The 27,716-nt window shown below is 47.3% G+C and overlaps 1 protein-coding gene across 1 annotated transcript in view; it reads right to left on the reverse strand.

The window, feature by feature from the left end:
- Nucleotides 1–27,716, reverse strand: part of Slc35f3 (solute carrier family 35 member F3) — a 104,067-nt gene that overhangs the window by 68,250 nt on the left and 8,101 nt on the right. Inside the window, exon 2 of the mRNA XM_052166502.1 lies at nt 12,498–12,822. Coding sequence (XP_052022462.1) covers nt 12,498–12,822 — 325 coding nt within the window. The remainder of the gene's footprint in view (nt 1–12,497; nt 12,823–27,716) is intronic.

Raw genomic sequence — 27,716 nt, forward strand, 5'->3', positions numbered from 1 at the left:
TCTCAAAGCTTATTTCTGTTACAAATGCTACCCCACAACAGTAGCATGAAATGAGACTGTACAATATGGGCCTTCCTGTTGTGTGCTCCACACCAGCAGCGTGGCTTTTCTAAACTGAATGACTCAGTTTCACATAAACATCAACACTACCACCATCATCATCTCCACCATCACCATCATCATCACCACATTACCATCATCATCATTACCACCATCATCAATATCATTTTACTACCTGGAAAGAACAAGGATTGGTTTGCTTGACTTAAGGGATTTTTATTTCATGTCCTAGAGATGTGTAGGAAACCCTTAGATGAAGCACAGATTGAGCTTTACACACTTGTTCTATTCAGTTCAAGCACATGATACAGAAGAACTTTGGCACTCAGGGAACAGACAATCCCAAGAGCAACCCTTCCTAGTGGGCAGTAAGAGGCTCCATCTTTCAGGAAAGAGCTGAGGTATTGAGTGTAGAGAGACTTTTGTTCGCTGTGTAAAAGCACTCACCTGTCAATAAAACAGCCTGTGAGCCAATGAGCTGAGGCAGGAAGTAGGAGGCGGGAGTTCCCCCGTGGGGGGGGGGGTGAATTCTGGGAAAGAGTCAGGCCTGTGGGAGATTTGTCCTGAACACTGGAGGGTATGGACCCATGAAACTGAGAAGAAGGTAATCAGTCATGTGGAACTCACAGAATAAATGGGGAGATTCGCCCGAACTCTGGAGAAGACATAAAGCTGAGGAGAGGTAACTAGCCACATGTCAGGACACAGAGTAAAATAGTGGGTAATTAAGTTATGAGCTAGTCAGGGAACAATCCAAAGCTATTGGTGTAAGCATTTGTTCATACAGAAGTCTCAGAGTTAACTTGACTGTTGTCTTAGTTAGGGTTTTACTACTGTGAACAGACACCATGACCAAGGCAAGTCTTATAAGGACAACATTTAATTGGGACTGGCTTACAGGTTCAGAGATTTAGTCCATTATCATCAAGGCGGGAGCATGGCAGCATCCAGGCAGGCCTGGTGCAGGAGGAGCTGAGAGTTCTACATCTTCATCTGAAGGCTGCTAGGAGAAAACTAGCTTCCAGGCAGCTAGAATGAGGGTCTCAAAGCCCATGCCCTTAGTGACACACCCACTCCAACAAAGCCACACCTACTCCAACAGGGCCACACCCACTCCAACAGGGCCACTCCCTGGGCCAAGCACATACCCATCACAACTGTGCTTCCATAGCAAGTAAAAACAGCTGGTTTCCATTCTGATCTATCTTATGGCCAGCCTGTGTTCCTGCTCCTTAATACATAGTGTCCAGAACATGCCCCACGTGTCTTTCTACCCTGCCCATGCACTGTCCCCCAGGTTCCTTCCTATGAGGGAGGGCTGCTTTTGACTACCTTCTTTTTTTAGATGTATTTATGGAGAAATCTAGGGCTGTTGGGGAACAAGGGGCCCTGACACTTTCTCTTTGAACACATTGACGATGTTTTTGATAACAGGAACAAACTGGATCAGAGGTTTCTGCAAGTCCCTTTCTGATTGTTCTAAGTCTCTTGGCAGACCTCCTCATACTAAATGTGAGACTTCAAGTTTCATTTTGCCTATCAGTTGGCTCACCATCTTGACTAAACATAACAGAGAAGGTGAAAAATCCTTCAGCATTAGCAGGTAATATTAGGCAAGACCTCAGTCTCTTGGTTATGGACTGTGAGCCAGGGCACATGTGCGGAGTCTTTGTACCTTTTATATGCTATACCCAGGAATCTTCCTCACTATTTGATATATGGTGCTGATAGCTCATTAAAACCCATGGGAGTAAAGGGTTCCCTCCTCTCGGGACCCATCTGTGTGTGTGTGTGTGTGTGTGTGTGTGTGTATGTGCATGTATGTGTGTGGTGTGATATATGTGTGTGTATGTATGTTTGTGGTATATATGTGTGTTTGTGGTGTATATATGTGTGTGTATATGTGAGTGTGCATGTGTGTATGTGTGTTTGTGGTATATTTGTGTGTGTACATGTGTGTACATGTATGTGTGTGGTGTGCTATGTATGTGTATGTATGTGTGTATGTGTGTGTGTGTATGGCATGTGTATGTATATATATATATGTGTGTGTGTGTGTGTGTGTGTGTATGGCATGAGTGTGTGTGTTTGTGGTATATGTGTGTGTATATGGTGTATGTATGTATGTTTGTGGTATATGTGTGTGTGTGTGTGTGTGTTTTGTTCTGCGACAGATTTCTTCACTGACCTGGAACCAACTCAACAGGAAAGCTAGGCTGATTGGTCAGCACTCCTGGTACCTGCTGCCTGTCTCTGCCTCCCTAGCACTGGGATTGAAAGTGCCCACCATACTCAGCTTTCTACATGGGTGCTGGGGATTTTACTCCCATCCCCCAAAGCTAGCTTTTCTTGCCTCAAACCTGCTAGATTGACCTTGAAAATGTTCAGAGATTTTGATACTTCTCTTAAAACATTAACAAGTCTCTACTTTAGCCAGGGATATCTTGACATACTCCATGCCCCCAGACATAAGTCCTCTAGGGCAGCATGGCAGTCACATAAACACGTTCATTCTTCCAAACATACACTTTCACTCAGACAGAGGTTCTGGGGCTGACCTGGGGCTGACCTTTTGACAAAACTCAAGCAACCGAGGCAACAGCTCAGTGGCCAATACATATAGGATTTGAAAGCACAATGTTAAAAAGTGTTGAAGTCTAAGCCAATATCTGTCATCTGTTCAAGGATTAACTGAGACCCTAGATAACAGAGCAGCTGGCTTAGGGAGAGCAGGAGAGACCAGGAGCTGGTTCCTCAGCTCTGATTTGTCCCAGTGAAGCTAAAAAGTGCTTCAGGGACTCACAACCAGGAACTGTCTGGAGTATTCCCCTATGCCATATTGCAGTGTGGAGTCAGAGCTGTTTACGGAGAGGTGTGTATAGAGGCAGATGCCGAAAGGCACTCTGGGTGCTAAGCCAGCAGAGCGATGTTGTATCTGCCTGGGGGTGACAGAGCATGTGTAGACCATGCCTCACCTTTTGTTTTGAAGGTTTACTATTTTTATTTATATGTCTGTGTAATAGGTGTATGGAGTGCTCACAGAGGTCAGAAGAGGGCATTGGATTCCTTGAAACAAGAGTTATAGATAGTTGTTAGCTGCCATGAGGGTATTGGGAACTGGACCCAGGTCTTCTGGAAAATCAGTATTCTTAATCTCTGAGCAATCTCTCCAGCCTTTCTGGTTTTTTTTTTTTTTTTTTTTTTTAATTTAAATAAAACCTTGAATAGTTTAAGCACCACCCTAAAACAGACACCCATGCAGCACCCTGGGTCACTTCCTTCTTTGCTGACACAGGGGACCTGCTGCACCTTCATATCTAGACACAGAGCCATTGCTCCTCAGTTGACTATGTGCATGTGTGCGCATGTTAATAGGTGTGGCATTTTGCTTTGGCTAAAGTGACCTCTGGGCCTGAGGACTCTCCTTTGTAATTTTCATTGTTAAACACCATGCTACAGACAGGGGCTGGATCACAAATTGCAGTCCCCAAATCAGTGTCCAAACCAGTTATGAAAACAAGCAACAGCAACACACTGAAGTTTGTGACTTGATTCATCAACCCTTGAAGAGTCCATTTTGTCTCCACTCAAAAACTAGGGCATGGACTGTTTGCTATCTATCCTGGGTATAAACTGCTTTGCTTCTGCTGTTGAGTTGCTTTGGGGCTGGAGACTGCAGTCTCTGGTTTAGCACTTCATAGTGAGAACAGCAGGAGGCTAGGTAAAGAAGCCTTTTGTCTGTCTCTGCAGGAGTTGCACTGCTCTGGGTTAAAGACTCGGGGAGGAAAAGGTGAGAGAGGCCTGCCTCTGCCCTTTGCTCTCAGTAGCAATGGTCAGAGTGTATGTTCATATGGTAAAAAGACCACTATGACTTTGCACATAAATTGAGGTCATACATTGAAAGAGTTTATAACAGAGAATGTCTACGTGTGTATCCACTAGGAGCAATTATCTGGCCAAATATTCATCATTTGTTACTAGCTTACAGGTTCACGGAAAGCTGAAAACCATACTAAGCTGTCCTTGAAGTTTTGTCTAGATAAACCCAGTCAATATCGTGTCTCCTGTTTTTGTGCTTGTGGTCCTGTGGTGTATATATTCTTTATGATCTTCGGCTAATGGTTTTTGTTACCCCTTGGAATATGCCCTAAATTTTAAAAGCCTTTGCTATCTCAGAAGCAATTAAGGAATTCTGTTATAAAAGGGACTCAAATGCCTTTGTCTCCATTGTCAATCTGAATGGCCCTAGCATGCTAGATGTTTCTACAGAATAAATGTTCTTTGCTTTTGTGTAATATATATATTTGGGGTTTCCTTCAGCAATTTTCAAACCCTTACACCCTCGTGAAGTTCACCTTTTTGAAGGAAATAAATGAACATTGAGGTTTGACCTATTGCTATCTATTGTAATGTTAAGTGTGGGCCCCTAAGACCTGGTTGTCCCACAGAGAGAGTCCACATGAAACATGTTAAGTGACCCTGCCCCCAAGTTATTTCTGATCAGTACATAAAGATGCCAACAGCCAATAGCTGGGCAGAAGAGACATAGGTGGGGTTTAGGTTTCGATGGCTAGGGGTCGGAGAGGAACCATGAAGAGGAGGAAGACGAAGAGAGGAGGAAGGAGAAGCCATCATGGGTTAGGAGTCAAGAGAACATGGCCAAGAGGCTGGCCCCATTGGAGTTAAGAGCAGCCCAGATGATAGTAAGTAATAACTCGGGGTTATTAATAAGGAAGTAGATTCTAACAGCACAGAGGGTAGGCAGCTGCTTATCTTCTGTACCGTGTTAGGCTTATTATAAATACAAAGATTGTGTGTGTCCTTCATCTGGGAACTTAAATAGCTAAGGTGGGTTAGAAACCTCAGGCTGGGATTTAAATAATTTCTACAACAAATGAATAATGGAAGTACCCCCTGACTTGGTATCTAGTGGTATCTAGATTTACATCCCTCTTACTTGCTATTGTTCAGGACTTTAGCACACGTCCCTCCCCCACCAGAGAGACCCCGACACTCATCCCACCTCTGATGTGAAATGCAAGAAAGATGGAGCCAGGGGGAGGTGGGTGTTCCCCTCTCAGACTGGGAACTTGCAGATCCTCCTGGTATGGACGACCCTACTCCTCTGTTTCTAGGAGCAGCTGATGGAAATGATGGACTGAGTGGGCCTGGGGCTCAGAGTGAGCAAGGGGAGGGGAGGGAAGCCATCACTCTGCATGGGCACAGAACTTGAGGAGATGGGAGGTGAAGGGCGGAGCTGACTCCTGCTGTCCTGCTACACCTTAGTATTCACCACAGTGCTAGGGAAAACTCTTCTGAGACTACCTGGGAAGAAGACTTATCTTCACCACACTGCAACTCAGCAAACATGGAAGTGGAAATGATTTTCACCAACACAAGTGTAGTTTTTGGAGTCCCAAAAGGAAAGCTGAACATTCCAAGCAGGAGCCTGGCTCTAGATTTACATCCCTCTTACTTGCTGTTGTTCAGGACTTTAGCACACGTCCCTCCCCCACTAGAGAGACCCCCGACACTCATCCCACCTCTGACGTGAAATGCAAGCATGTACTGCTAATGGCTACGTAAGTGGCTCCAGGACTCCTCCTTCCAACAATGGCTCCAACGCTATCAGTCTTCTGCTCAAAGCCTTGAAGTTCCTGTTTCTGGAGACTAAAGACCTGGGTGGGGCAGGGAGGTGCTGGGGAGATGGATCAGTCCATATGTGCTAATGCATGGGGACCCAAGTTTGATTCCCAGAACCCACAAGAAAATCCAGGTGTGATCATAGAGACAGACAGACTCCCCGGTGCTTCTGGACAGGAGTCTAACCTAATCAGTGAGTCCCAGGCCCAAGAGAAACCCTGTCCCAAAGTGGAAAGACTAGTTTGAAGCATCTGAGGTGTGAGACCTGAGGTTGACCTCTAACCTCCTTACACGTGTCCACACGCACCCTCACACAAACATGCTCACGTGTACATGCAGAGAACAGAGCCCCAGTCTATCCCCGCTCTAAGACCCACTCTGCCCTGTCCTAGCGGCCACAGTACAAGCCTCGTCTGCCTCAGGTGTCACCTGCCTCCCCCTCGCGCTCCACTCTGTTTCTCTGTGGGTTCATTCCCACTCTGTGAGGTCTTTAGGGATAGGACAACATCTGTCTCATCCACACCTGCCTACATGTCCTGGACAGGCAGACACTGAGGAGGTGTTTGGTGAGCTAACCTGGCCTGCAGCCCGAATCCATCACACTCTCATTTATGGTTTCAAAACCTGCAACCTGGTTGTCACTGCGGTAGCTCTGGGAGTTGCGCCAGCTCTGAGCCTCTTCTGCATGGAGCAGGGGCTCCCTGGGATCTGCTCTCACCCACACACCTCCTATGCTTCCTAGGATCCAGGCTCTCCATCTGCTTACAATGTTCCATACCTCCCTCAGTACCCAGAAACCATCTGTTTGTCCAGCTTCATTTCCTCTTCACTTTGCCCCTGTGCCCCAGGGCATGCACCCCTGGACCTCTTCTCCCCCCCATGTACCCCCTCTCTTGCTCCCTTTCCAGACTCTGAGCTCTGAGAGAAAAGACTCTCTGATTACAGCTTCCCAGTGTCTCAGAACCATTTCCAGACTGGACCAACTAATATCTAGTTGCAAACACTGAAATTCACCTCTGCAAGGTTGACACCATTTCTACGGCAATCTGTGCAGGTAGGCACATACACACTCAGCCCTTGCAGGCTGAAGACACAGGATCTGGGATAGCTTTTATCTCTGAGTGTTGTTTTATGCCTGAGGAAGACCAACAGCAAGCTTTTGGAAGCCTAGGACTACAGAACCTGAGGAGAGTCGACACCACCTCTCTGTTCCTTCTCTCTTTCCCCATCTTCCTATTTGGTGGCTGCACAGGGGTAGGAGGTCTTGGCTGTGTTTACTTTAAAAAGCAGGTCACTATGGCTAGGAGTTTCTAGAAGGCCCACTGACAAAGCTGCAAAGGCCCCATCTGTTCCATTTTGGATTCTGCTGACCTTGGTACTCATGGGTCTGAGATTCTGAGATACCATCTTCCTGTTCCAGGGTCAGAGGGGCTGGGAGGGCATCCCTCACACTCCCCTCAGCAATGTCTCAGCCTTCCACCCCACAGCAGCACCTCCCCAGTGCACAGCAGCCTGGGATCATGGTCACTAGTGCCTTTCAGTCGCCCACTGGCTGAGGACTTGTAATGGGTTTGGGCTAATGCTGCTTATATTATGTTAACTTGGGTCCCCAAAATGGTTTGCATGAGAATCCTCTTGTACTCAAAAAAGACACTGAAGGACTCTGTTGTCCCCAGTTGGTTCTGATTGGTAAATGAAGACACCAACAGCCAACGGCTGGGCAGGACAGAGACAGGACTTCTAGGATTCCTGGGCTAGGGACAGAGAGAAAGGAGAAGAAAGAGATCCGCCATGCTGGGAGAAGGAGAGGAAAGCCGCCATGCCTTAGAAGGTGTGGGACAGAGCACAGCCGCCATTTAGGACAGAGAGTGACCCCAAAGAGGGCTACCCGACTGGGTCTGGGGCAGCAAAGATAAAATATAGAATTTGGTAAGTAATAACTTGAGAATATCGAAGGGAGGTAGATTAACCAGGTGGAGGTTAGGAGGTGGCCCAACCATTGAGTTGTCTTAGGCATATCAAAATATAAAGGCTGTGGTGTGTGTGTGTGTGTTTCATTGGGTCATGTATCGAGAAACACCACCAGAGCCAGGATCAATCTGAGTATTAAATTGGGTACTGCTACAAAGTCTTCCCTAAGTTCTGGCTGTGCCCCTTCCTCCATGCAGCCTGCGGCTATCTGCTGGGACATCCCAGCTGTCAGTAAGAAGCAGAGAACCCTCAGCCGGAACACGTATCACCTGGGGATAGAGAGGGCTCACTGGAAGACCCAAGGCAAGAACAGAGATCCTAAGTCAGAGAGCTGTGACTTGTTCACTTCTATTTCCTAGTACATTGCTGAGCTGAGACTCCTAGTCAATGCTCTAGCATCATGTCTGAAACCTCCAGGGGCCGGGAGCTCATTTCTCCAAAATGAACACCCTCATGGGGCTGTGGCACTCAGCTCTCCCACAGTGCACAAGGTGCAGGCTACCTCATTCTCTGGACCCCACAGAGGAGATCTCAGCGGACTCCCCTTCCTCAAGTTCATGCACTGAGCTGCAGACACCAGGCACTGACGGACATGCGCAAGCATCTGTTTATTAATATCTTAGCTCTGAGGGTGGAACACAGCCAGGGAGCCTTCCCTCGTGTGTGGAGGAGAATCAGAGCTCAGATATTGAAATACTTACCTGTTCTATGTGACTGAGGGACTCTTGGACCCTCTATTTAGTCAGGTCCAGTAGCATTTACATGGGGTTGCACATGTGTCTAAGTGGTGGTGGACACTGGGTGTCTTCCTTAGTTTTATCACCTCATGTGCTCAGGCATGGTCTCTCACTGAGCCCCGTGCTTGTCGACTTGCTCTAGGGATCCCGATCTCTGCCTCTAGAATACTGGGGTTGCATGTGGGTTTCCATGTCTGCCTTGCTTTTATATGGGTGCTATAGACACAAGCTCTAGCTGCTGGCTGAGCCATCTTCCCAGCCCTAGATCGGGAGCATTTTGGAAAGCAGGCAGCTGAGAAGAGGCAACCCCAGGGTTTTGACAGTCACCATGCAGCCACCTGCTAGCAGCAGATGGCCTCCTGAACATGGCTTAGGACAGCAACGTGAGGACCACCCCAGGCCAACTGAATCAGATGTCCTTCACAAGGCCCCGGTGACTTAGCTCTCTGCTCAGTGCTAGTAGGTGCTGTACACCTGCTCTTCTTTGTCCCCTCCACCCTCCAGCTTTTGCTCAGGAGTGAGAATCTTTGTGTTTCCTGAAATCCCCAGAGAAGCTGCTTCACTATCCAGCTTCTTTCTCAGGGCCACAGGTCTCTGCTTGGCTCCTGTTCCCTCAGTTCTCTGCTAATGTTCTCTGCCAAGAGACCCATCTCAGTATCAGCTAAAGCTTCCTCTAGCATCAATTTTGATTAAAGCACAAAGATGAAAGATGTGATTTTAGTTTTTTTCCACTCTGTGCATCCTAGACTGTTTAAAATCCTCTCCATCTGAGCTATAATAGCGGTGACTTCCTCAGACTCTTCTGGCTATGGAGGGAGAGCCCTCCTTCACCCATGTGGTGTGTTCATGCTTCCCTGGATACCGTGAGCATCCCCATCAAGCCACAGAACGTCTACAACCCATGCTTAGAAAAGATCACACTTAGACGTAGGGATAATCTTTAAGCTAGAAATTATCTTTGTCTTCCAGCTTCTCCTCCTCCCTGTTGTTCTTAGACAACTTGGTAATGAGCTGCATTCTTTTTTATAACTCTTTTAAGATCTTATTATTACTTTTATTTATATGTATATGTTCATATCTATGTGTGAGTGTTTTTGTGTGTATGCACATGTCTGTGCTGGTACCCACAGAAGCCAGAATAGGGCACTGGATTCACAGGACCTGAGGTTACATGCAGTTTTGGGTTGTCCAGAGCAGGGACTGGGAACCAAACTCCAGTCCTCTCTCTGCAAGAGCAGCAAGCACATTTAGCCACTAACCCATTGTGATGGTTTGAATATGCTTGGCCCAGGGAGTGGCACTATTTGGAGGTGTGGCCTTGTTGGAGTAGGTGTGACAGTGTGGGCATGGGCTTTAAGACCCTACCCCTAGCTGCCTGGAAGCCAGTATTCTGATAGCAGCCTTCACATGAAGATGCAGAACTCTCAGCTCCTCCTGCATTATGCCTGCCTGGATGCTGCCATGCTCCTGCCTTGATGGACTGAACCTCTGAACCTATAAGTCAGCCCCAGTTAAATGTTATCTGTATAAGAGTTGCCTTGGTCATGGTGTCTGTTCACAGCAGTAAACCATGACTAAGACACCCATGTCTCCATTTGCTTTATTGTGTATGGAGGCAGCATGGGGTGGGGTGGGACATGTGCATGTACATCATGCCATACAAGTGGAGATCCGAGGACAACTCATAGGGGTCAGTTCCTTCTCTACCATGTGAGCGTCTTGGGGATTGAACTCAGGTTGTCAGGCTTGGGGCAAATGCCTTTGACTGCGGAGCCATCTCACCAGCCCACTTTCTATTCTCTTCCCGAATGCTTGCACAGGAAGCTGGTAGACCAGAGTCCGAGAATTGGTGTTTTTCTCTACATGACTAATCTTTGCATGTGGTCTTTCATCTTGCTTACTCTGACCTTGTCACCACCTTGAGTTTGATACCATATGTGTGTTTTTCAGCCCAATGGTTTAAGGTGTGCTAGGCTGTCCCTGCCCCTCAAGTATCAGCAGTCATCCTTGTCCCCAGGTGGACTGTCCCTGCTGCCTGTGTCTAGGACAGTGCTGTGCTACCTTTGAGGTTCAGGGACTCTTTCTGTGTGCATGGTTGATGGGAACCGGAGGGAACATTTGTCTTGTCTCCTAATTACAGGCTGATACACTCAGGACCACTTAACTATCAAATGCATCCTTTCCTGGATGTCTGCTTTTCTCCATGACTCAGGACATTATTTCCCTCTTGCCTGTGGGGATTTCTTGGGCCGGCTCACAGTTCCTAAATCTATTTGCTTCCTGTCTTGGCTGCTGTTCAGAAGTGCTTGCTGCATTAAGTATCTCCCTAGCCATTTCTGACTGGCTCAGGAGCTGTTGCCTTAAGTCAGCATGGAAGACTCTATGGGCTCTGGGTTCTTGTCCCCAGACACTGAGAGAGCAGAAGGCTGGCCATGGGGCTCCATGCAAACACCATCAGAGCCCCTTCCTCTGAAATTTGTGTCCTGTGTTACAGGTAGATTGTTTTTTAAAGGATTACAGCTGTGTGAGGACACAAAGGCATATTATTCAGATAAAATCTGGTTCCAATAAAGATTACCATTATTGTCCAACTTCTTTTCTCCCTGGTCCCAGTGATGTTCTTCCTTATCTGGTGACTTCTAGGGGCAACTTCAGACAGGCTTAAGATTTGAAGTGGGTGGTCATGGGATTTGGCAACTGTTCTCCTTCCTTCCTTGTTTTTTCTCTTTCTTTCTTTCTTTCTTTCTTTCTTTCTTTCTTTCTTTCTTTCTTTCTTTCTTTCTTTCTTTCTTTCTTTCTTTCTTTCTTTCTTTCTTTCTTTCTTTCTTCCTTCCTTCCTTCCTTCCTTCCTCCCTCCCTCCCTCCCTCCCTTCTCTTCTCTTCTCTTCTCTTCTCTTCTCTTCTCTTCTCTTCTCTTCTCTTCTCTTTATTTTATTTTACAAATTGACACAAGCTAAAGTCATTTGGGAAGAAAGAACTTCAACAGAGAAAAATGTCTCCATCAGATTGGCCGGTGGGCTGTGGGCTGTGCTATCCCACGGGCTGGTGGTCCTGAGTGCTATAAGAAAGCAGCATGAGCAAGCCTTGGAGGGCAAGCCAGTAAGCAGCACTCCTCCATGGCTGCTGCACCAGCTCCTGCCTCCAGGTTCCTGCCTTGAGCTTCTGCCCTGGATTTTCTCAAGGACCTAGTGTGCTAAAGACACTTAAGACAAATACATTGTTTCCTTTCCCTCACTAGGTTGTTTTTGGTTTCTGTTTTATCACAGCAATAGAGGAGGCACCTAAGACAGTACCTTAAGGGCCGTGTAAAGGATGAATGAGTATGGTTGGAGGAAGGTGGTGAGAATGGAAAATAATAGCTATGACTGTAACTTTTGTTCTACCCCAGGGACTGATGACATGCAGTTTTCAAGGGTCAATAGTATCATCCCGGGCAACAGTCTTTCTTGAGTGTTTCAGGCAAGACAGATTAAGTCCTTGGACACAGCCCATGTTAGACACAGAGCAACTAAGGGCGTGATATTATGAAACCCCGTGGGTCACACCAGTGGCTCTTGGGAAGGTCTCAGGGAGCCTGCTGTATGGTGAGGTTTGGGTCATCACTATGCACCCTGCCTTGTTGTCAGATGTTCAAACTCATCTGTCATTCACATGAGGGAGGACATGTGTGGGAATCAGAAAGAGGCTAAGGGCAGTGAGCTGCCCCGAGCACCTGGTTCCCAGCACTTCTGCCCTTGACCTCAGCACGGCTCCACTCCCCTTGCCAGAGTGAGGGTTCTGCTTCCATTTCTATGCCTCTAAGACCTACCAAGCCCGTTTCTAGCAGATTCTGCCTGTTCCCTATTGCATAGAAACGGGCTGCTAGGGTCGAGGGGTGGGGGAGTGGAGGTGAAGCCTGGAGGCTTTATCACAGAAGGCAGAAAGAATTCTGACCTTGACCTCAGGATAGAGCAGATGCATTTATTGTGGTGTCTCACCTTGGTCCCTCCCACAGCCCACCAGTGCTGGCCTCCAGGGTCAACTCAGCTGCCCAGCACTTGGGGAACAGCTCCCCAGATGAGTGATCGATGGTCTAGGAGTCCCTACCTGTATCTCTGTTTCACAGACTGCTTCTCTGTGGATTTGCACACATGCCCTGCGTAGTACAACGGGAAGAACAGAAAGTTCCAGTTGGTGGCAAACCACGTCAGGGTGAAGGGTGCATCGAAGGTCTTGAAAGTCAGCCTGGCGAGCTGAGTGGAGCCAGCCCAGGAGGCACACACGCAGAACACAACGGCCACGCCCCAGAAGACCTTCCTGAGTCGCTCCTGAGAACATGTCCAGTGGTGCCGGCTTGTCCTCCCGCCAGCCTCCGTCCCAGCTGGCGCCTGGGCCTCTGTAGGGCCCGGGGGCTCCCGGGGGCGCTCCTCCCCTGAAGAAGAGAAGGGGTGTTAGCTGGGTCTTCAGACTTCTGGCTGAACCCACAGTTGGATCCCTGGCAATCATGTGGGGGCAGGCAGGTGGGGTGCTGGGCAATGCTCTGGGCTACAGTTGGAAGATGTATGCTAGGTTTCCTAACCTAGAGGACACTGGACCACAGGGAGTGATCCCCAGGTCAGGCTCTATCAGAATCCTTCAACACTGCCCTGGGGGACTTTATAAATGGCAAACCCTTGGGCTCCAGAACCAGATCCTTGGACTGCACATGACATCAGGAGGTAATCTGCATGGTGAGTTTGAGAAACATTTTCATAACAGATGGAAAAGCTGAAACCGAGGTCTCATATGCCCAGGGTACGACCAAACTTGCTATGAAATTGAAGATGACCTTGAACTTCCAATGCCTCTACTTGTTCCTTCCTGGTTCTGGGATCACAGCTGTGTGCCACCACATCCAGTTTATGAAACAGTAGCGGTTGAGCCCAGAGCTTCATGCACGCTAGGCAAACACTCTACTAACTGAGCTGCATCCCCAGCCTGACATATTTATTTGTGATGTTGGGAATGCAAACCCAGGGCCTTGTAATGCTAGGTAAGTTCCTAATACTTAGCCACAACCCCAGCATTCGCCACCACTTGAAATGCTGAAGCAGCCTTTCACTAAGTTATCCAGGCTGGCCACAGATTTACTAGAGCTCAGGCAGGTCTTGACCTTAAGATCCCCCTGCCTCAGCTTTCCCAGTATTAGGATAACATGTGTAAAACACCACCAGGTCTGGCTTTCATTTCATATATGTCAGCTTACATGTATTTACATGCTACTGGGTTGCAACAGGCCTATGGATCCCTCGTGGAGTGGGTGAAGAACTTTGATGTCTCGATGGTTCTTGCTGCCTGGCTCTGAAAAGCAGATAATTCTCCTCTTACTCTGCATATCACACCCAAATAGACATTCCACTCTACCCAGGTGGCCTCCAGCCTCACCTTCAAGGTTTCTCTCACAGCCTCAAGCTCTGGGCAGCTACTGTGTCAAAGGCCATGTTCTCCGAGACCCTGAGAAGGCAAGAATGCTTGTGTCCCGTGTAAGTGTGGTCAAATGCAGACATGTAGAGTTTGTCTTTCATGACATCTCCCTGGCACTCGGCTGAATGGAGAAACGCATTTGCCCGGAGGCCCTTGTCACAACAGGAGTGCAGGATATGGGCACCAAAGATACTGGGTTTAACAAACTCTCTGTATTTTGATTAATCTCAACAGTCATGTAAACAGTTTCAACTGAATGAAAGTTTGCATGCTTTCTGAAACATACTTCTATGGTGCAAATCCCAACTCAAGATGGTGACTGAGACCAGGGCTAGCCAAAGCCAATCTCTCCTGTGTTTTAGTGACATGCAACTTGGACTGGGATGTAGCTCAGTTGGAATACAAGCCTAGCATGCACATGGGTCTGGGTACCATCTTCAACCCTGCATCAACTGAACTGTGGTGGCGCACACCAGTAATACCAGCACTTTGGAGGTAGAGGAAGGATGATCAGAAGCTCATCTTTGGTGCAAAGTGAATCTGAAGCCAAACCGGGATGGATGGATATCCTGGGGTTTCTGACATGCCCATTTCCAAGTGGGAGACCTCAAGGAAGTTACAGCCATGACTCCTAGTCAAGATTCCATGTGGCCCTGCAAATGCCCTAGGCTGGAGAGGGGCACAAGAGAGAGACCAGAAGAACAGGCCTGGCCACTTGCTTCAGGCCCTCCCACCAGTGCTTCCTGACTTGAATTACAGTGAATTTTCAAAACTTAAGAGTGAATCCACTTCCAGCAGAAATGTGACAGATTTAATTTCCGCTGACTGCCTGTCAGACTTGCCCAGTCCCTGCAGCCCTGCACTGCTGCGGTGCTCAGAGTATCCCTGAGCTATGAGCTCACATGTTAAAAAGTGGAGGAAATAAAGACAGCGCCTGTTTAGGAATAAAGTGCAGGTTCATGGCAAGGCTCTGGGGATTCACTGAGGATCCCTGTGTGCTCCTTCAGCCAGGGTTTTTATTAATCAAAGTGCAGAGGTCATGTTTGATTGGATCAGGAGAAACCAAGGGCATGGCAGAGGCACACCATGGGTGTCCTCTGGGGAGAAGTTTTCAGGGAAGGTTAAGTGAAGGAGGAAACCCCACCCGGAGTAGGGGGCACCACACCACGGGTTGGGGTCTTGGGCTGAGTGAAAGAGGAAAGAAAGGAAAGCCAGTTGAGAGCAGTATGACACCTCTGCCACCATACCTTTCCCACTGTGGTGGCCTGTGTCCCCAAACTGAGAGCTGAAATAGATCCTCAATCCTTAAGTTGCTTCTTGACAGTATCCAGCAACAATGAAAAAGGTAGTCAGTATGGTATGGGGAGCTTGCTAACACAGAGGACCAAGCAGTCATGCTGAGGTGAACAGAATGCCACCAAATCACATAAATGTATGTGTGTGTGCATGTGTGTGAGCACATGTATAAATGTACATGTGTGTATGCACATGTCTGTGAGTGCATGTTTGTGTGTACATGTATGCATATGCACATGTGTGTGCATATGTGCATGTGTGTAAGCATGTATGTATGTGTGCATGTATCTGTCTGCACATGTGTGTGCACATGTGTATACTGAATGTGTGTATGTACATGTGTATGCATCTGTGCATGTGCGTGAGCACGTGTGTACATGTGTATATGCACATGTGTGTGATTGAATGTGTGCATAAGTGCAAGTGTGTGTGTAAGCACATGTGTATGTGTACATGTGTGTGAGCATGTAGCAGAAGCTGGAGGTTGACATCAGTATCTTCCTAGATTATGCTCCACCTTAGTTTTCAGACCGAATCTCTTACTGAACCTGGGGCTCATTGACTCAGTGAGGCAGGCTGACATGCAAGGCCCAGGCATCCTCCTGCCTGTCCCTTCAACACTGGGCTGACAGGTGTATGAGACTGTGTCTACCTTTGTTTTAGCTCCCCATCTTTCTACCTCCACCCCATGTTCTATGCTGCTAACTTTAGATGAGCTACTCTCTAGCTCTGTAATCTATCCAAGTCCTGCTCACCAAGGGAGCATTACCAATAACAAATGAAATGAAGACACTCAACAACCACCCAGCGCGATATACTCTAAATACAATAACACTAAGTTAAAGCTGTGTTTCCCCAAGAGTAACATAGGCATCGGCATGCTAGCTAAATGGCTCTGCAGCTGAGCAAGTCTAGAGAATGCTGAAGAGACAAGTTGTAGGAATACTCAAGGGAAAGGTGAGTCACCATGCCTGTCAGAGATGTGGCACTTGTGGTGGAGACTTCGGTGCTCTGGAACACGCTTTGGGCAACACAGACCTGTGCTCATAAAGAGCAATAGAAAAGGAGGTCACCACCTCGTTTCATTGCCCTGAGCCTTGACATCCTGATTATGTTAATTTCTTCACTGTGTACAAGGGTGTGTGTGTATGTGTGTGCATGTATGTGTGTGTTATGTGAACATGTATGTATGAGGGCTCCTCTGTGGGCATGAATGTGTATGTGTGCATGCTATGTGTACATGTGTGAATGAGAGTTCTCCTCTGTGTGTGTGTGTGTGTGTGTGTGTGTGTGTATGTGTATGTATGTATGTGTGTGTATGTGTGTACCTGTGTGTGGAGGCTGGAAGTCAACTTTGGGTATCATCTTTTAGAGGTGACTCATCTTGTTTCTGAGACAGGATCTCTCAGTGGCATGGAACTCACCAATTATGGGAGTCTGGCTGGTCAGTGAGGCCCAGGGATCTGCCTGACTTGGACTATTGGGATTACAAGTATGTATCATCATGCCTATATTTTTATTTTACATACATGTGTGTGTGTGCTATGTACACATGTGTGTCTGAGAATTCTCCTGTGTATGTGAGTGTGTGTATGTGTTTGTGTGTATGCATATGTGTATATGTGTGCATGCTATGTGCACATGTGTGCATTAGAGTTCTGTGTGTGTATGTATGTGTGCATGTGAGCACATGTGAACATGTATGCAGAGGCCCAACATTGACACTGTGTATCTTTCTTGCTTGTACTCCACCTGATATATTGAGGTGGGCTCTATCACTGAGCCTGGAGCTCACCCATTCTGGGTAGCTGGTTTGCTCTGACAATTTCCTGTCTCTGTTTCCCATGTTCCATATCCACCCATCTTTTACGTGGGTCCTGGGGATCTGAACTCTGGTCCATACATTTGTATGGCAACTACTTCACCCACTGAGCCATCTCCCCAGGTCCCACTTTTTAAACATGGGGATTGAACTCAGGTCCTCATGCTTGTGTGACAAGTGCCTTGCCAACCAAGTTGTCTTTCCAATTCCTATACAACTTGCTCCTAACACTTTCTACCACTGTGAGTAAAAAATAAATTGTCTATTATTATGTGTCAAAATGCCAAGAAGTGGAGGGGAGAGCAATCTGTGGTCACCACAGTGTCAGAGCTGCCACTGCCCAGACATGGCTACATTTCCTGCAGATTTTTGTCTGAGTAGTCAGGGGTCTCTCTCGACCTCTGCTACCCATTGACATATCCACATGACAGATATGGGACTGCATCATGTTTCTAGGCTGCACTTAACCAAACACACCATAGCGTGGACTTTCTCCTATTTACGGGAATGTCTCACGTCGTATGAGCTGGTCAATCATCAGGGCGTCAGTGAGAAGCACTGAGGCTCAGTCCAGAGCACTGGGTGGTCTGTAACCAGGTACAAAACAGCATCCCTATACCTGAGGAACTCTGAGAGTAACAATTACAGAACTTGCATGTGCACAATGTATTACAGAACACACATGTGCAAAGTGGATTACAGAACTTGCATGTGCACAGTGGATTATAGAACACATGTGCAAAATGGATTACAGAACATGCATGTACAAAATGGATTACAGAACATGCATGTGGATAGTGGATTATAGAACATACATGTGCAAAATGGATTGCAGAACATGCACGTACACAGTGGATTACAGAACACATGTGCAAGCTGGATTACAGAACATGCATGTGCAAACTGGATTACAGAATATGCATGTGCACAGTATATTATAGAACACATGTGCAAACTGGATTATAGAACATGCATGTGCACAGTGGATTACAGAACACACATGTGCAAAGTGGTACTTCTGAAGTATCACAGTGGGGCACAGTAGGGAACCTGAAGCCTCACACAAGATTGACAATATGGAAGACTACAGGAGATCAAGAATAACTGATTTGCCCCAAGACATTGAGCAAGATGATGAGCTCTGAAACCCACTGTCATTTGTCACCTGTGGTGTTCAGTCATGCAGTGTGAGGAAGTGTCAGATGACCCTGCTTAACCAAGGAAGAACAGGAAAGGGAACCAACTCAGCTGAAGAATGAATGTGGAGCAAAGTGTGAACGTAGTTAGCATCTGCACCCCCTCCCACCATTTCAGTGGGAGAAAAATGCATCTCACTATGTGGCATGTTCAGGGTTATAGTCAATGAATTGCCCAAGTGATGCTCAGATAGGGTTTGGATAGGCGCTGCGGAGAGTGGGGCAGACTCCCTCCTCAGACTCCTCTTCAAGTCTTCAAGTCTGGGAAACTTTTAAAGGTCTTTACTTTCCCTTAACTGCAGGGCAAGCTGTGTGTGTATGTGTGTAGTGTGTGGTGTGGTTTGGTGTGGTGTGTGTTTGTATGTGTGTGTGGTAGTCTGTGTGTATGTGGTATGTGTGTGTGTGAGTGGTGTGTGTGTATGGTATGTGTGTGTGTGAGTGGTGTGTGTGTATGGTATGTGTGTGTGTGTGTGTGTACAAGGAAGCATACCCTCCTCCCTCCATGCATGATAGGATAATCAGTGCTCAAGAGTCACCCTAAGATGACAGTGGCTGAGGGCTCCTCCCATGCAGACACACCCTGTATTGTCTCCTCTGGAGAAATCCCTCATTGTAATCATTCTGAAGACAATATCTGGAGCCTGGGCCATGAGGGATGATTTGGGGGTATGTCTCAGCCACCAGTCCATTTGGACACCAAGGAAGACCTTTCATGTTGGGAGATGTCAGTGACTTTCCCTGGGGAAGATGATGAATGGGGTGATGTTTATGTCTCTCCAATGGAAGTCACTAATAGGATGAGAAAGTGAGATCAGAAAGTGATTTGGTGTTTTCTAAAAAGTTCCCATCAGATGAATCTCTATGAATGTCTAAGAGAACACAGATACTTCTCCAGATAGGAAAACTCTCCAGATAGGTTCCAGCCCTGCAGGAAAGGGAGTCTGCTTGAGTTAAAGATGCTATGACCTGGCATCGTCCCTGTCTCCTACAAAGAAAACAGATGCCACCTCCCCAGGTGAGAGGCAACGGCTCTCAGCTCTGGCTACATGGGCTGTGCATTCAGCTTCTTGGGTTTGTTGAGGTCTAATTCCATAGCATAAAATCCAGCCCCCTTTGGTGCACACTAGTCATTTTTAGGGGATTTATAAAATTGACGCCATCATAACCACACAGATTTAAAGTGTCTGTTACCCCCAATCCTAAGCCCCATTTGCAGTCACACCCTGACCTCATTCTCAGTTCTAGGTAACCATGAATCTGGTTTTGTTTTTTTGTCCCTACAATTTGCTCATTTTGAACTTGTAAACATGTAGGCTTGCAGATTTGACTTAGTATGCTGGAAGGTTTTATGGCTGAATAGTATTCCATCATAGAAACACACCACATCCTGCTTATCAATTAATCTGTTGATAGGCACAGGGATTGCTTCTGGTTTGGCTCTGTCATGGATAACATTGTTGTGGACATTCACATCTGGGCTTATGTGGTTATGTCTTGGTGTTTCTCACAGGTAACTAAGCTTGGGACTCTTGTGCTGGCCATCAGCTTTGAGGTACAGGGTAGACACATCACCAGAAGAGAGCACGGCTTCGTGCAAGAAGGCAGTATTTACTGTGTCCGTATTTTAAAGGCTAAAGTCTCTCTCATTCTGATCAGCTAGGACACAATGGGAAGCTGCTCAGGGATCCAAGCCAGCTCTTCATTTCCCCTCAGGGAAAGACAGAACCCAAAGATGAATAACCCCGAAAGAGACAAAGCTCTGGTCAGGCTTCCAAAGAAATGTCTCATAAACGAGGGGCTTAGAAGAAAGCTTTTCTGTGTGCCTAATCTGCAAGTGTAACTTATCTCCTCAAATACATTTGACTCTCTTTGTCCCATTTATTCTTTAAATGTTCCCTCAGGATCTACCTGTGGTGATCAAGCAGTGGCATGAAGGGAAGGTGAGGAGGAAACTTGTGGATCAGGCCCAGACCCTTTAAGTCCCAAGGCAGCCCCTAGATAACGCCTCCAGACCATCACATCCACCCAGCTCAGCTAGACAACCACCTCTACTCCTGTAAAAATTACTAAAAATCCAGGCACAGGGCTTCTTCCCCCGCCTTAGATCATTTGTTTCTGGATGAAAGACACACACACAGCTTTTATATTTACAGTATGCCTTAGGCAGCACAATAGCTGGGCAGCTTCCTACTTTCCATACTGTTAGAATCTACCTTCCTATCAATAACCCAAATTATTACTTACTATGTTTCATCTGGGCTGCTCTTAGCTCCGACTGACCAGCCCACAGGACCGTGTTTTCTATGACTCAGCTAACCCACGGCGGCTCTCCTTCTCCTCTCCTGAACGTTCTTCTTTTATTCTGTGGTGGCTTCCTCTTCCTCTCACCTTCTTCCTCCTCCCTCACCTTCTTCCTCTTTCCCTCAGTCCCTTCTCCTCCAACCAGGTCACTCCTAACCTGCCTACCTCTAATCCCTCCACTAATTGACTGTAGCCAATTTTATTTAACCAATAATTTTAAGTCAAGGAAGTTTTCACACCAAAAGCTTGTAAACATGAAAAGTTACCCATAGGCCTAGACCTTCAGGTATAGAATACAGTACATAGCAACACACCCATGTGAATTTCTGGACTCTACATCAGAGCAAACTCCAGCTGTTCCTTCATGGCAGAGACTCCGCCATGCTTCTGACTTCAGGAAGAAAATGGAAACTGGGGACTACTGAGTTATATGCTTACTCTGGGCAGTGAAGAAGAGGAAGTAAGAGAAAAGATGGTGGCACACCCCTATATATACACCAGACTCTGCCAGGACATGCCCGTCTCTTCCTTTCTCCATTATAATGTGACCACAAGTGTTCTCTTTTATAGCCAGGACCGAGGAGGCTGTGAAAGTCACTGTCTCAAAGTCATGGGTCAACAAGTAGCTGAGATTCAGTTCCTATATACACATGTCCAACATCATAGCATCTGTGGTCAAGGAGAACCTGGCAATAGCTGTGATGTGGGACACTTTAGGTCCCCGTAAGGACAGAAGAGCCTGACAGTCTGTAGGGCTCTGAGCTAGGATTTGATATGTTTGGATTTGAGTGTGCTAGGGAGATAGCATGCATCTCGGAATCATAGGTCGAAGTCCTGAAGCCTGGTGTGGCTGCACTTGGAGGTAGGATCTCTGGAGAAGAGATTAAGGTAAGTGAATGAAGTTGGAATGAGGTTCTAGCTTGATGGGATGAGCGTTCTTCTTGTATGTGGGCACATATATGTGGAGGTCAGAGGTCAACCTGGGGTATCATTCCTAGTGACCTTCCGACCTCCATAAGTGTGAGGACAAAAGCTGTAGCTGGGTTTTGCAGTCTGTCCATGCTGGGATCATTAATTTCAGGGGAACAAGGCAGAATGTATGCTGTGCTCATGAGGACCTAGCACAGACCCAGACCTGCCACTTGGCAGGACCTGGGTGACCAGCTATAGGTGGAATCATTGATCCTGACTTTTGAGACAGGGTCTCTAAATTAACTAGAGTGTGCCAAATCAGCTAGGCTGGCTGGCTAGCCAGCTCCAATGGCCTGTCTGTCTCTACTTCCCTGGTGCTGAGGTCATAACTGTGTGTTGGCATATCTGTACACCTGGCTTCTTATGTGTGCTCTGGCAATGGAACCCAGGTCCCCATGCTTGCAGGGCAAGACCTTTGCCAGCTGAGCCATCTTCCCAGTCCCAGGCATTTGTGTTCTTACAGGAATAAATACCATAGAGATCCCCACTTCCCATCCATACATATAGGAAAAGGCCAGGTGAGAACCCAGCAAGAAGACAGCCTGCTGCAAGCTGAGAAGAGAGCCCATAGCAGGTCAGCATGTCAATACCTTCCCACCTTGAGAAGTGCAAAGGGACAAAGGCAATTGGCTCTGTAGTTTGTGGTGTGTGTGGCTGATGAATTCCAGGGGCCCATGTGTGTGCTGTGCTCATGAGGACCCAGATCTGTTACTCTGCAGGACTTGGTGACCAGCATAGGTGGCAGAGGCTTTATTTTGATACCCTTCTAGGAGGAGAGGGAAGCACAGGAGGTCAGAAGGAGAGGGTTCCCCTCAACAGCTCTTCCCCTTGTGAATTATTTCAACTTTAGCTGTGAAGTGACTTCCCCAGTGGAGGCAATGTATAGAGATGGGAGAAACTATGGACTCTTGGGAGACATCTTTATATAAATGAAATTGGTGTTTTATATTAGAAACTGATCTTTTTGGTCAATGTAAAGACTTGGGGAAGTATCTTAGTTGCTGCTCATTTGCTATGAGGAGACAACATCATGACCAGGATAACATTTATAAGAAAGCATTTAACTGTTGGCTTGCTTACAGTTTCAGAGGGTAAGTCCATGACCATCATAGTAGGGAGTGCAGCAGCAGGCAGGGGTGGTGTTGAAGCCATAGTTGAGAATTCACCCTGACCTGCAGGAAACAGGCCAAGACTGGGCCTAATGTGGGCTTCTGAAACCTCAAAGCCTTCCCCCAGCGACACACCTTCTCCAACAAGGCCACACCCTCTAATCCTTCCCTATCACTTCCACTAAACTGGTGACTAAGTGTACTGGCTGGTTTTGTGTGTCAACTTGACACAGGCTGGAGTTCTCACAGAGAAAGGAGCCTCTCATGAGGAAATGCCTCCATGAGATCCAGCTGTAAGGCATTTTCTCAATTAGTGATCAAGAGGGGAGGGTCCATTGTAGGTGGTGCCATCTCTGGGCTGGTAGTCTTGGGTTCTATAAGAAAACAAGCTGAGCAAGCCAGAGAAAGCAAACCAGTGGGCTGGTGAGATGGCTCAGTGGTTAAGAGTACTGGCTGCTCTTCTGAAGGTCCTGAGTTCAATTTCCAGCAACCACATGGTGGCTCACAAAACCATTTTCAATGTAATCTGACACACCCTCTTTTGGTGTGTCTAAAGACAACTACAGTGTACTTATCTACATAAAATAAATCAATCTTTCAAAAGAAAGAAAAAGAAGGAAAGCCAGTAAGAAACATCCCACCCATGGCCTCTGCATCAACTCCTGCTTCCTGACCTGCTTGAGTTCCTGTCCTAACTTCTTGTGGTGATGAACAGCAGTGTATAAGTGTAAGCTGAATAAATCCTCTCCTCCCCAACTTACTTTTTGGTCATGATGTTTTGTGCAATAATAGAAACCCTGGCTAAGACACCAAGTATTCAAATATATGAACCTATGGGGGCCATACTTACTCAAACTATCACAGGAGGTGACTTTAGGGGTATGAGGTGGGGGAGGGGAGTAGAGAGGAGATCATATAGGTGTCTCTGAAGGTTTACCTGAGGTAGATGAGAGCTGGATTCAGGCCCTTTCTTCTAGCCCACATTCCTCTTATAAACCTGTGATGGTGGACACTTCCGGGTGTTCTGTGGAGGGCATTTCTAGAAATGGTTGCAACATGAGGACTCTGACCTATCAGCAGCTTGGTTCGCTGAGGGATTCAAAATTTGAGTGAATTATCTATCTGGAGGGCATGGAGCTGTGGAAGGTGGGGCCTGGTTGAAGGGAATTAGGTCGTGTCCTAGGGTTATATCTATTCTTGCATTTCCTGTTTCCTGTCTGCCATGACCTGAACAGTGACTTCTCCATATTGCTCCACTCCCATGATGCTCTGCTTCACTCAGGCCCAGCATCAGTGAGGCTAAAGACTATGCACCAAAACCTCCAAAACCATGAGCCGAAATAGACCCTTCCTTCTCTGAGCTGCCAACAACTGGAAAGGTAATGAACATGACCAGAGCCCTTGTTGGAGCCCCTCCCCCTTACTCATCCGTCTCCAGATAACTCCCATGTGGCTCTATTGGCATTGCCTCATGGGCTTAAGATAGGCCTGCAACCACACAGCCCGTGGCCAGTTCTGTCCCGTAAGGAGCTGGCTGGCCAGCAAACGATCCAAGTCAGGCTGTGCATGCCTTGGAGGAAGCCTTGGTATCTGTTCTGAGAAGGATTGTGTAGCTGTTCCTGCTCCAAACAATGTGCGCTCCCTTGGATCAGTCTTAATCCTCATGCCCTGCTAGTCACAGCCTGTCCAGCAAGCTCAGGGTGCTCCTGAGTCTCTGCACGCATGCGCAGGCACCTCAGGGCTGCCACGGCTCCAGCGGTCTCCCACCTTCACAGGCATCCAGGTGAACTCCCACTACCTATAGTTTCTAGTGCTTTTCCCTGTTGAAGATGATGTCTAGAACCTTCGACTTCAGGCTCTCAGGGTAAATGTGAGTTCACAAGTGGGTGGGTTATATGCAGGACTGCCCCTCTAGAAAGCAGCTTTTCCCTTGCAGCCTTTGGACCCTTCAGGAAGGGGCATCTGGCCAACTTTACTCCACATGACTGTGTGGGCTGCTTGCCAGGTTGGGCCACTCCTCTAGCCCTCTAGTTTTGATTGGCTGGACTTTCTGATGGAAACAAACAAAACAACAGATCAGACTTACAGCTGAAGGCACAGGCCACTGAACAGTTTATCTTGAATTGAAAACTGTTTTCTGAGCTTCCCTTGTTCACAGAAAAGAAGCAGCGGCCTTAAGGAGGCAAGAGTGAACTTGGAGGTGAGGGATGGAGGGGTTGGCCTTAGGGTACTGAACATGGCCTTTCAAGTCAGTCTTCTGCTCAAGATGGGCCTTGTGCACCTTGGAAATGGCATAGAAAGTCTACCAGAGCATGGAGGTTACACACACACACACAGACATATACACATACAAACACAGACACAAACATACATACACAGACACATATACACACAGATATGCAGACCTACAGACACACACACACTGACACACAGACACATATACAGACACACAGAGACATATGCATACACAGATACACATACACAGACACATATGCAGATACACACAGACACACAGTTACACACACACATACACAGACACACACTCAAAGAGCCACACAGAGACATGCAGAGATACACACACAGACATAGACATAGGCACACACAGACACATGCAGAGAGATACACAGAGAGAGGCACAGACCCATAGACACAGACAGACACACAGACACACAGAGAGACATAGACATGGACACAGACAGGCAGAAATACAGACACGCACAGACAGACACACATATACACAGACAGACTCACGGACACACAGGCACACACTGAGAGACACACAGAGACACAGGCATAGACACACATAGACACACACACACACACACACACACACACGCATGCACACACAAAACCTGTGGCCTGGATAGCCATAACACCTCTCCCATTGCCCAGTTTTAGCTTCTCTTTGGGTTTGTTTGTAATTCCCTTTTTGTAACCCTATTGTCTAGAGTTCCGTCTCTTAACTTCTTGATGCTAACTGACTACGGAACAAGCTGGAGTCCTGCTGCACAAAATTGCCCCCCAAAGTGCACATTGGCAAGTTCACACGGGTACATGCCTGCCCGTGCCCACACACCCCTGTCCCTGTTTGTCCCGTCTGGGTCCCCCAGAGCTCTACTCTTTACCTCAGGTTATGTTGGCAAAGGGCTTTAATCTGATACAGCAATCTCTCAATGAGTCAGCCACTTGCTGGATTCATGGAATGTCTCTGCTCAAAGAGCTGATGGAAGATCTAGTCCTGAGGAAAGAGACAGCAGGTCCCTAGGGGCCAAGGTGACACGTCTGAGATATTAATTAGTGAGTGCAGCAGGGGTAGGAAAAGATGGTTGGTGTCCTGACACCTTGTTCTTCCTTCGAGGCCCTTCCCCCAAGGTACAAGATGTCTTACCCAGTGAGAAAGCCTCACTCGCCAGAAAGGCTTTTAAGAATTAAATCCCTCTTTGGCTCTCTCCCTGAAGAGCTATTCTGAACCTGTTCCCACCTCTTGGAGCTTTTGGTCTGTATCCATCATCTAAGGCAGATGAAAAACTCCACTTCCTTAGTTGCGAAGATCAAAGTAACCCGGGGTGGGTCTTGAGGCTTCCCGCCTCCGCCTCCACATTGCTGCCTCTCGGCCCAGCATCTATTCCCAGCTCCCTCTCAGGGGCTCACAGCTCCACTTCCTCTCTACCTGTGTTTTCCTACTGTGGCTCTCCTCCTCCTCCGTGTCCTGAGCACCTACCTATCTACTCTTCCCTTCAAGATATTACAACTCCCCAAACTGCTCAGGCTAAGGCTCTTACAATGCCCAGTTGGCAACCGTCTCCCCATTCTAAGCCCGTAGACTTACCCCTCACCATCAGGCCAGCATACCATCACCCACTTAAGACGGTTTCTGCAGAACACCCTCTCTTGGCTGTGGCTGATGTATCACTAACCCTGGCCCTTTCCCTTGCCTCTCTTCCTACGGACTCCATACTGCCCCATTCTCTAGTCCTCAGTGCAGCTGTTTAGATCTCTCCTCTCCACCAGTATCTCATACACAAGGTGCCTGTCAGAACAGTGTACTTGCCCATTTGTTACCTGAGACCTGATTCTCCCTCTGACTTTGCCACCTGTCTCCTGCTGGCTGCCCCTGTAGGCACTGCTGAGATCTCAGAGTTGCTCAAACTTGACCCCTTTCTTGGTCTCGAAGAAAGGTGGCCCCCTCCTTTATTTGCTCTTATTGCCAGAAGTCTTTCCATCCTCTGATGCATGCAGGCTCAGTCTTCCAGGTTTCTTTGGTGCTGTTCCCTTCCTAGCACTCTGCTCATCTCCAGCACCTTGATTTGTTGATTGGTCCTCTGTCCTGTCCTCATCCTGCTGTATGGGGTACAGTGGTTGCTCATGGCAACAGTCACAGTATGTCACTCAACTGCACCATTCTCTCTCTCTCTCTCTCTCTCTCTCACACACACACACACAGACCTACACACAGACCTACACACACACACACACACAGCAGAGTCCCAGTGTGTCCTCATCTCTACTCGCTTCTCTCCAGCAGGCATTCTCTTTTGAATGTGTATGCGTGTGCAAGGGGTGTGCATGCATATGTGTGTATGGCACATGTAGAGGCAAGAGGTCAAGGCCAGGTGTTTTCTTCAACCACTCTCTGTATTGTTATTATTATTATTATTATTATTGTTATTTTTACTTGAGATATGTTTTTCCACTGAACCTGGAGTTCACAGATTTACTACTTGAGGGCCAGTGAGCCCCAGAATCCGCTTGTTCCCACCTCTCTCAATCTGGAAATATATGTACATACCTCCATGCTCCATTTTTTATATGGATCAAACTCAGTTTCTCATGCTTGGTGATGATCAGTTCACCACGTAAGTCATCTTCTAAGCTCATCCAACCAGGCACTCTCGAAGCTTTTCTACCATAGCTTCTATCATATGCACACATGCACAGACACACACATAGTCACACACACACAGACACAAATACACAAATTCACAGGCACACACAGACACAAATACACAGACGCAGACATACACACACACACACAGACACACACAGATACACAGAGACACAGACACACACAGAAACACACAGACACACATACAGACACAGACACACAGAGACACACACAGATACACAAACACATGCAGAAACACACACACACACATACACACATACA

Source organism: Apodemus sylvaticus, chromosome 21 (assembly GCF_947179515.1).
Source record: "Apodemus sylvaticus chromosome 21, mApoSyl1.1, whole genome shotgun sequence".
Lineage (NCBI taxonomy): Eukaryota > Metazoa > Chordata > Mammalia > Rodentia > Muridae > Apodemus > Apodemus sylvaticus.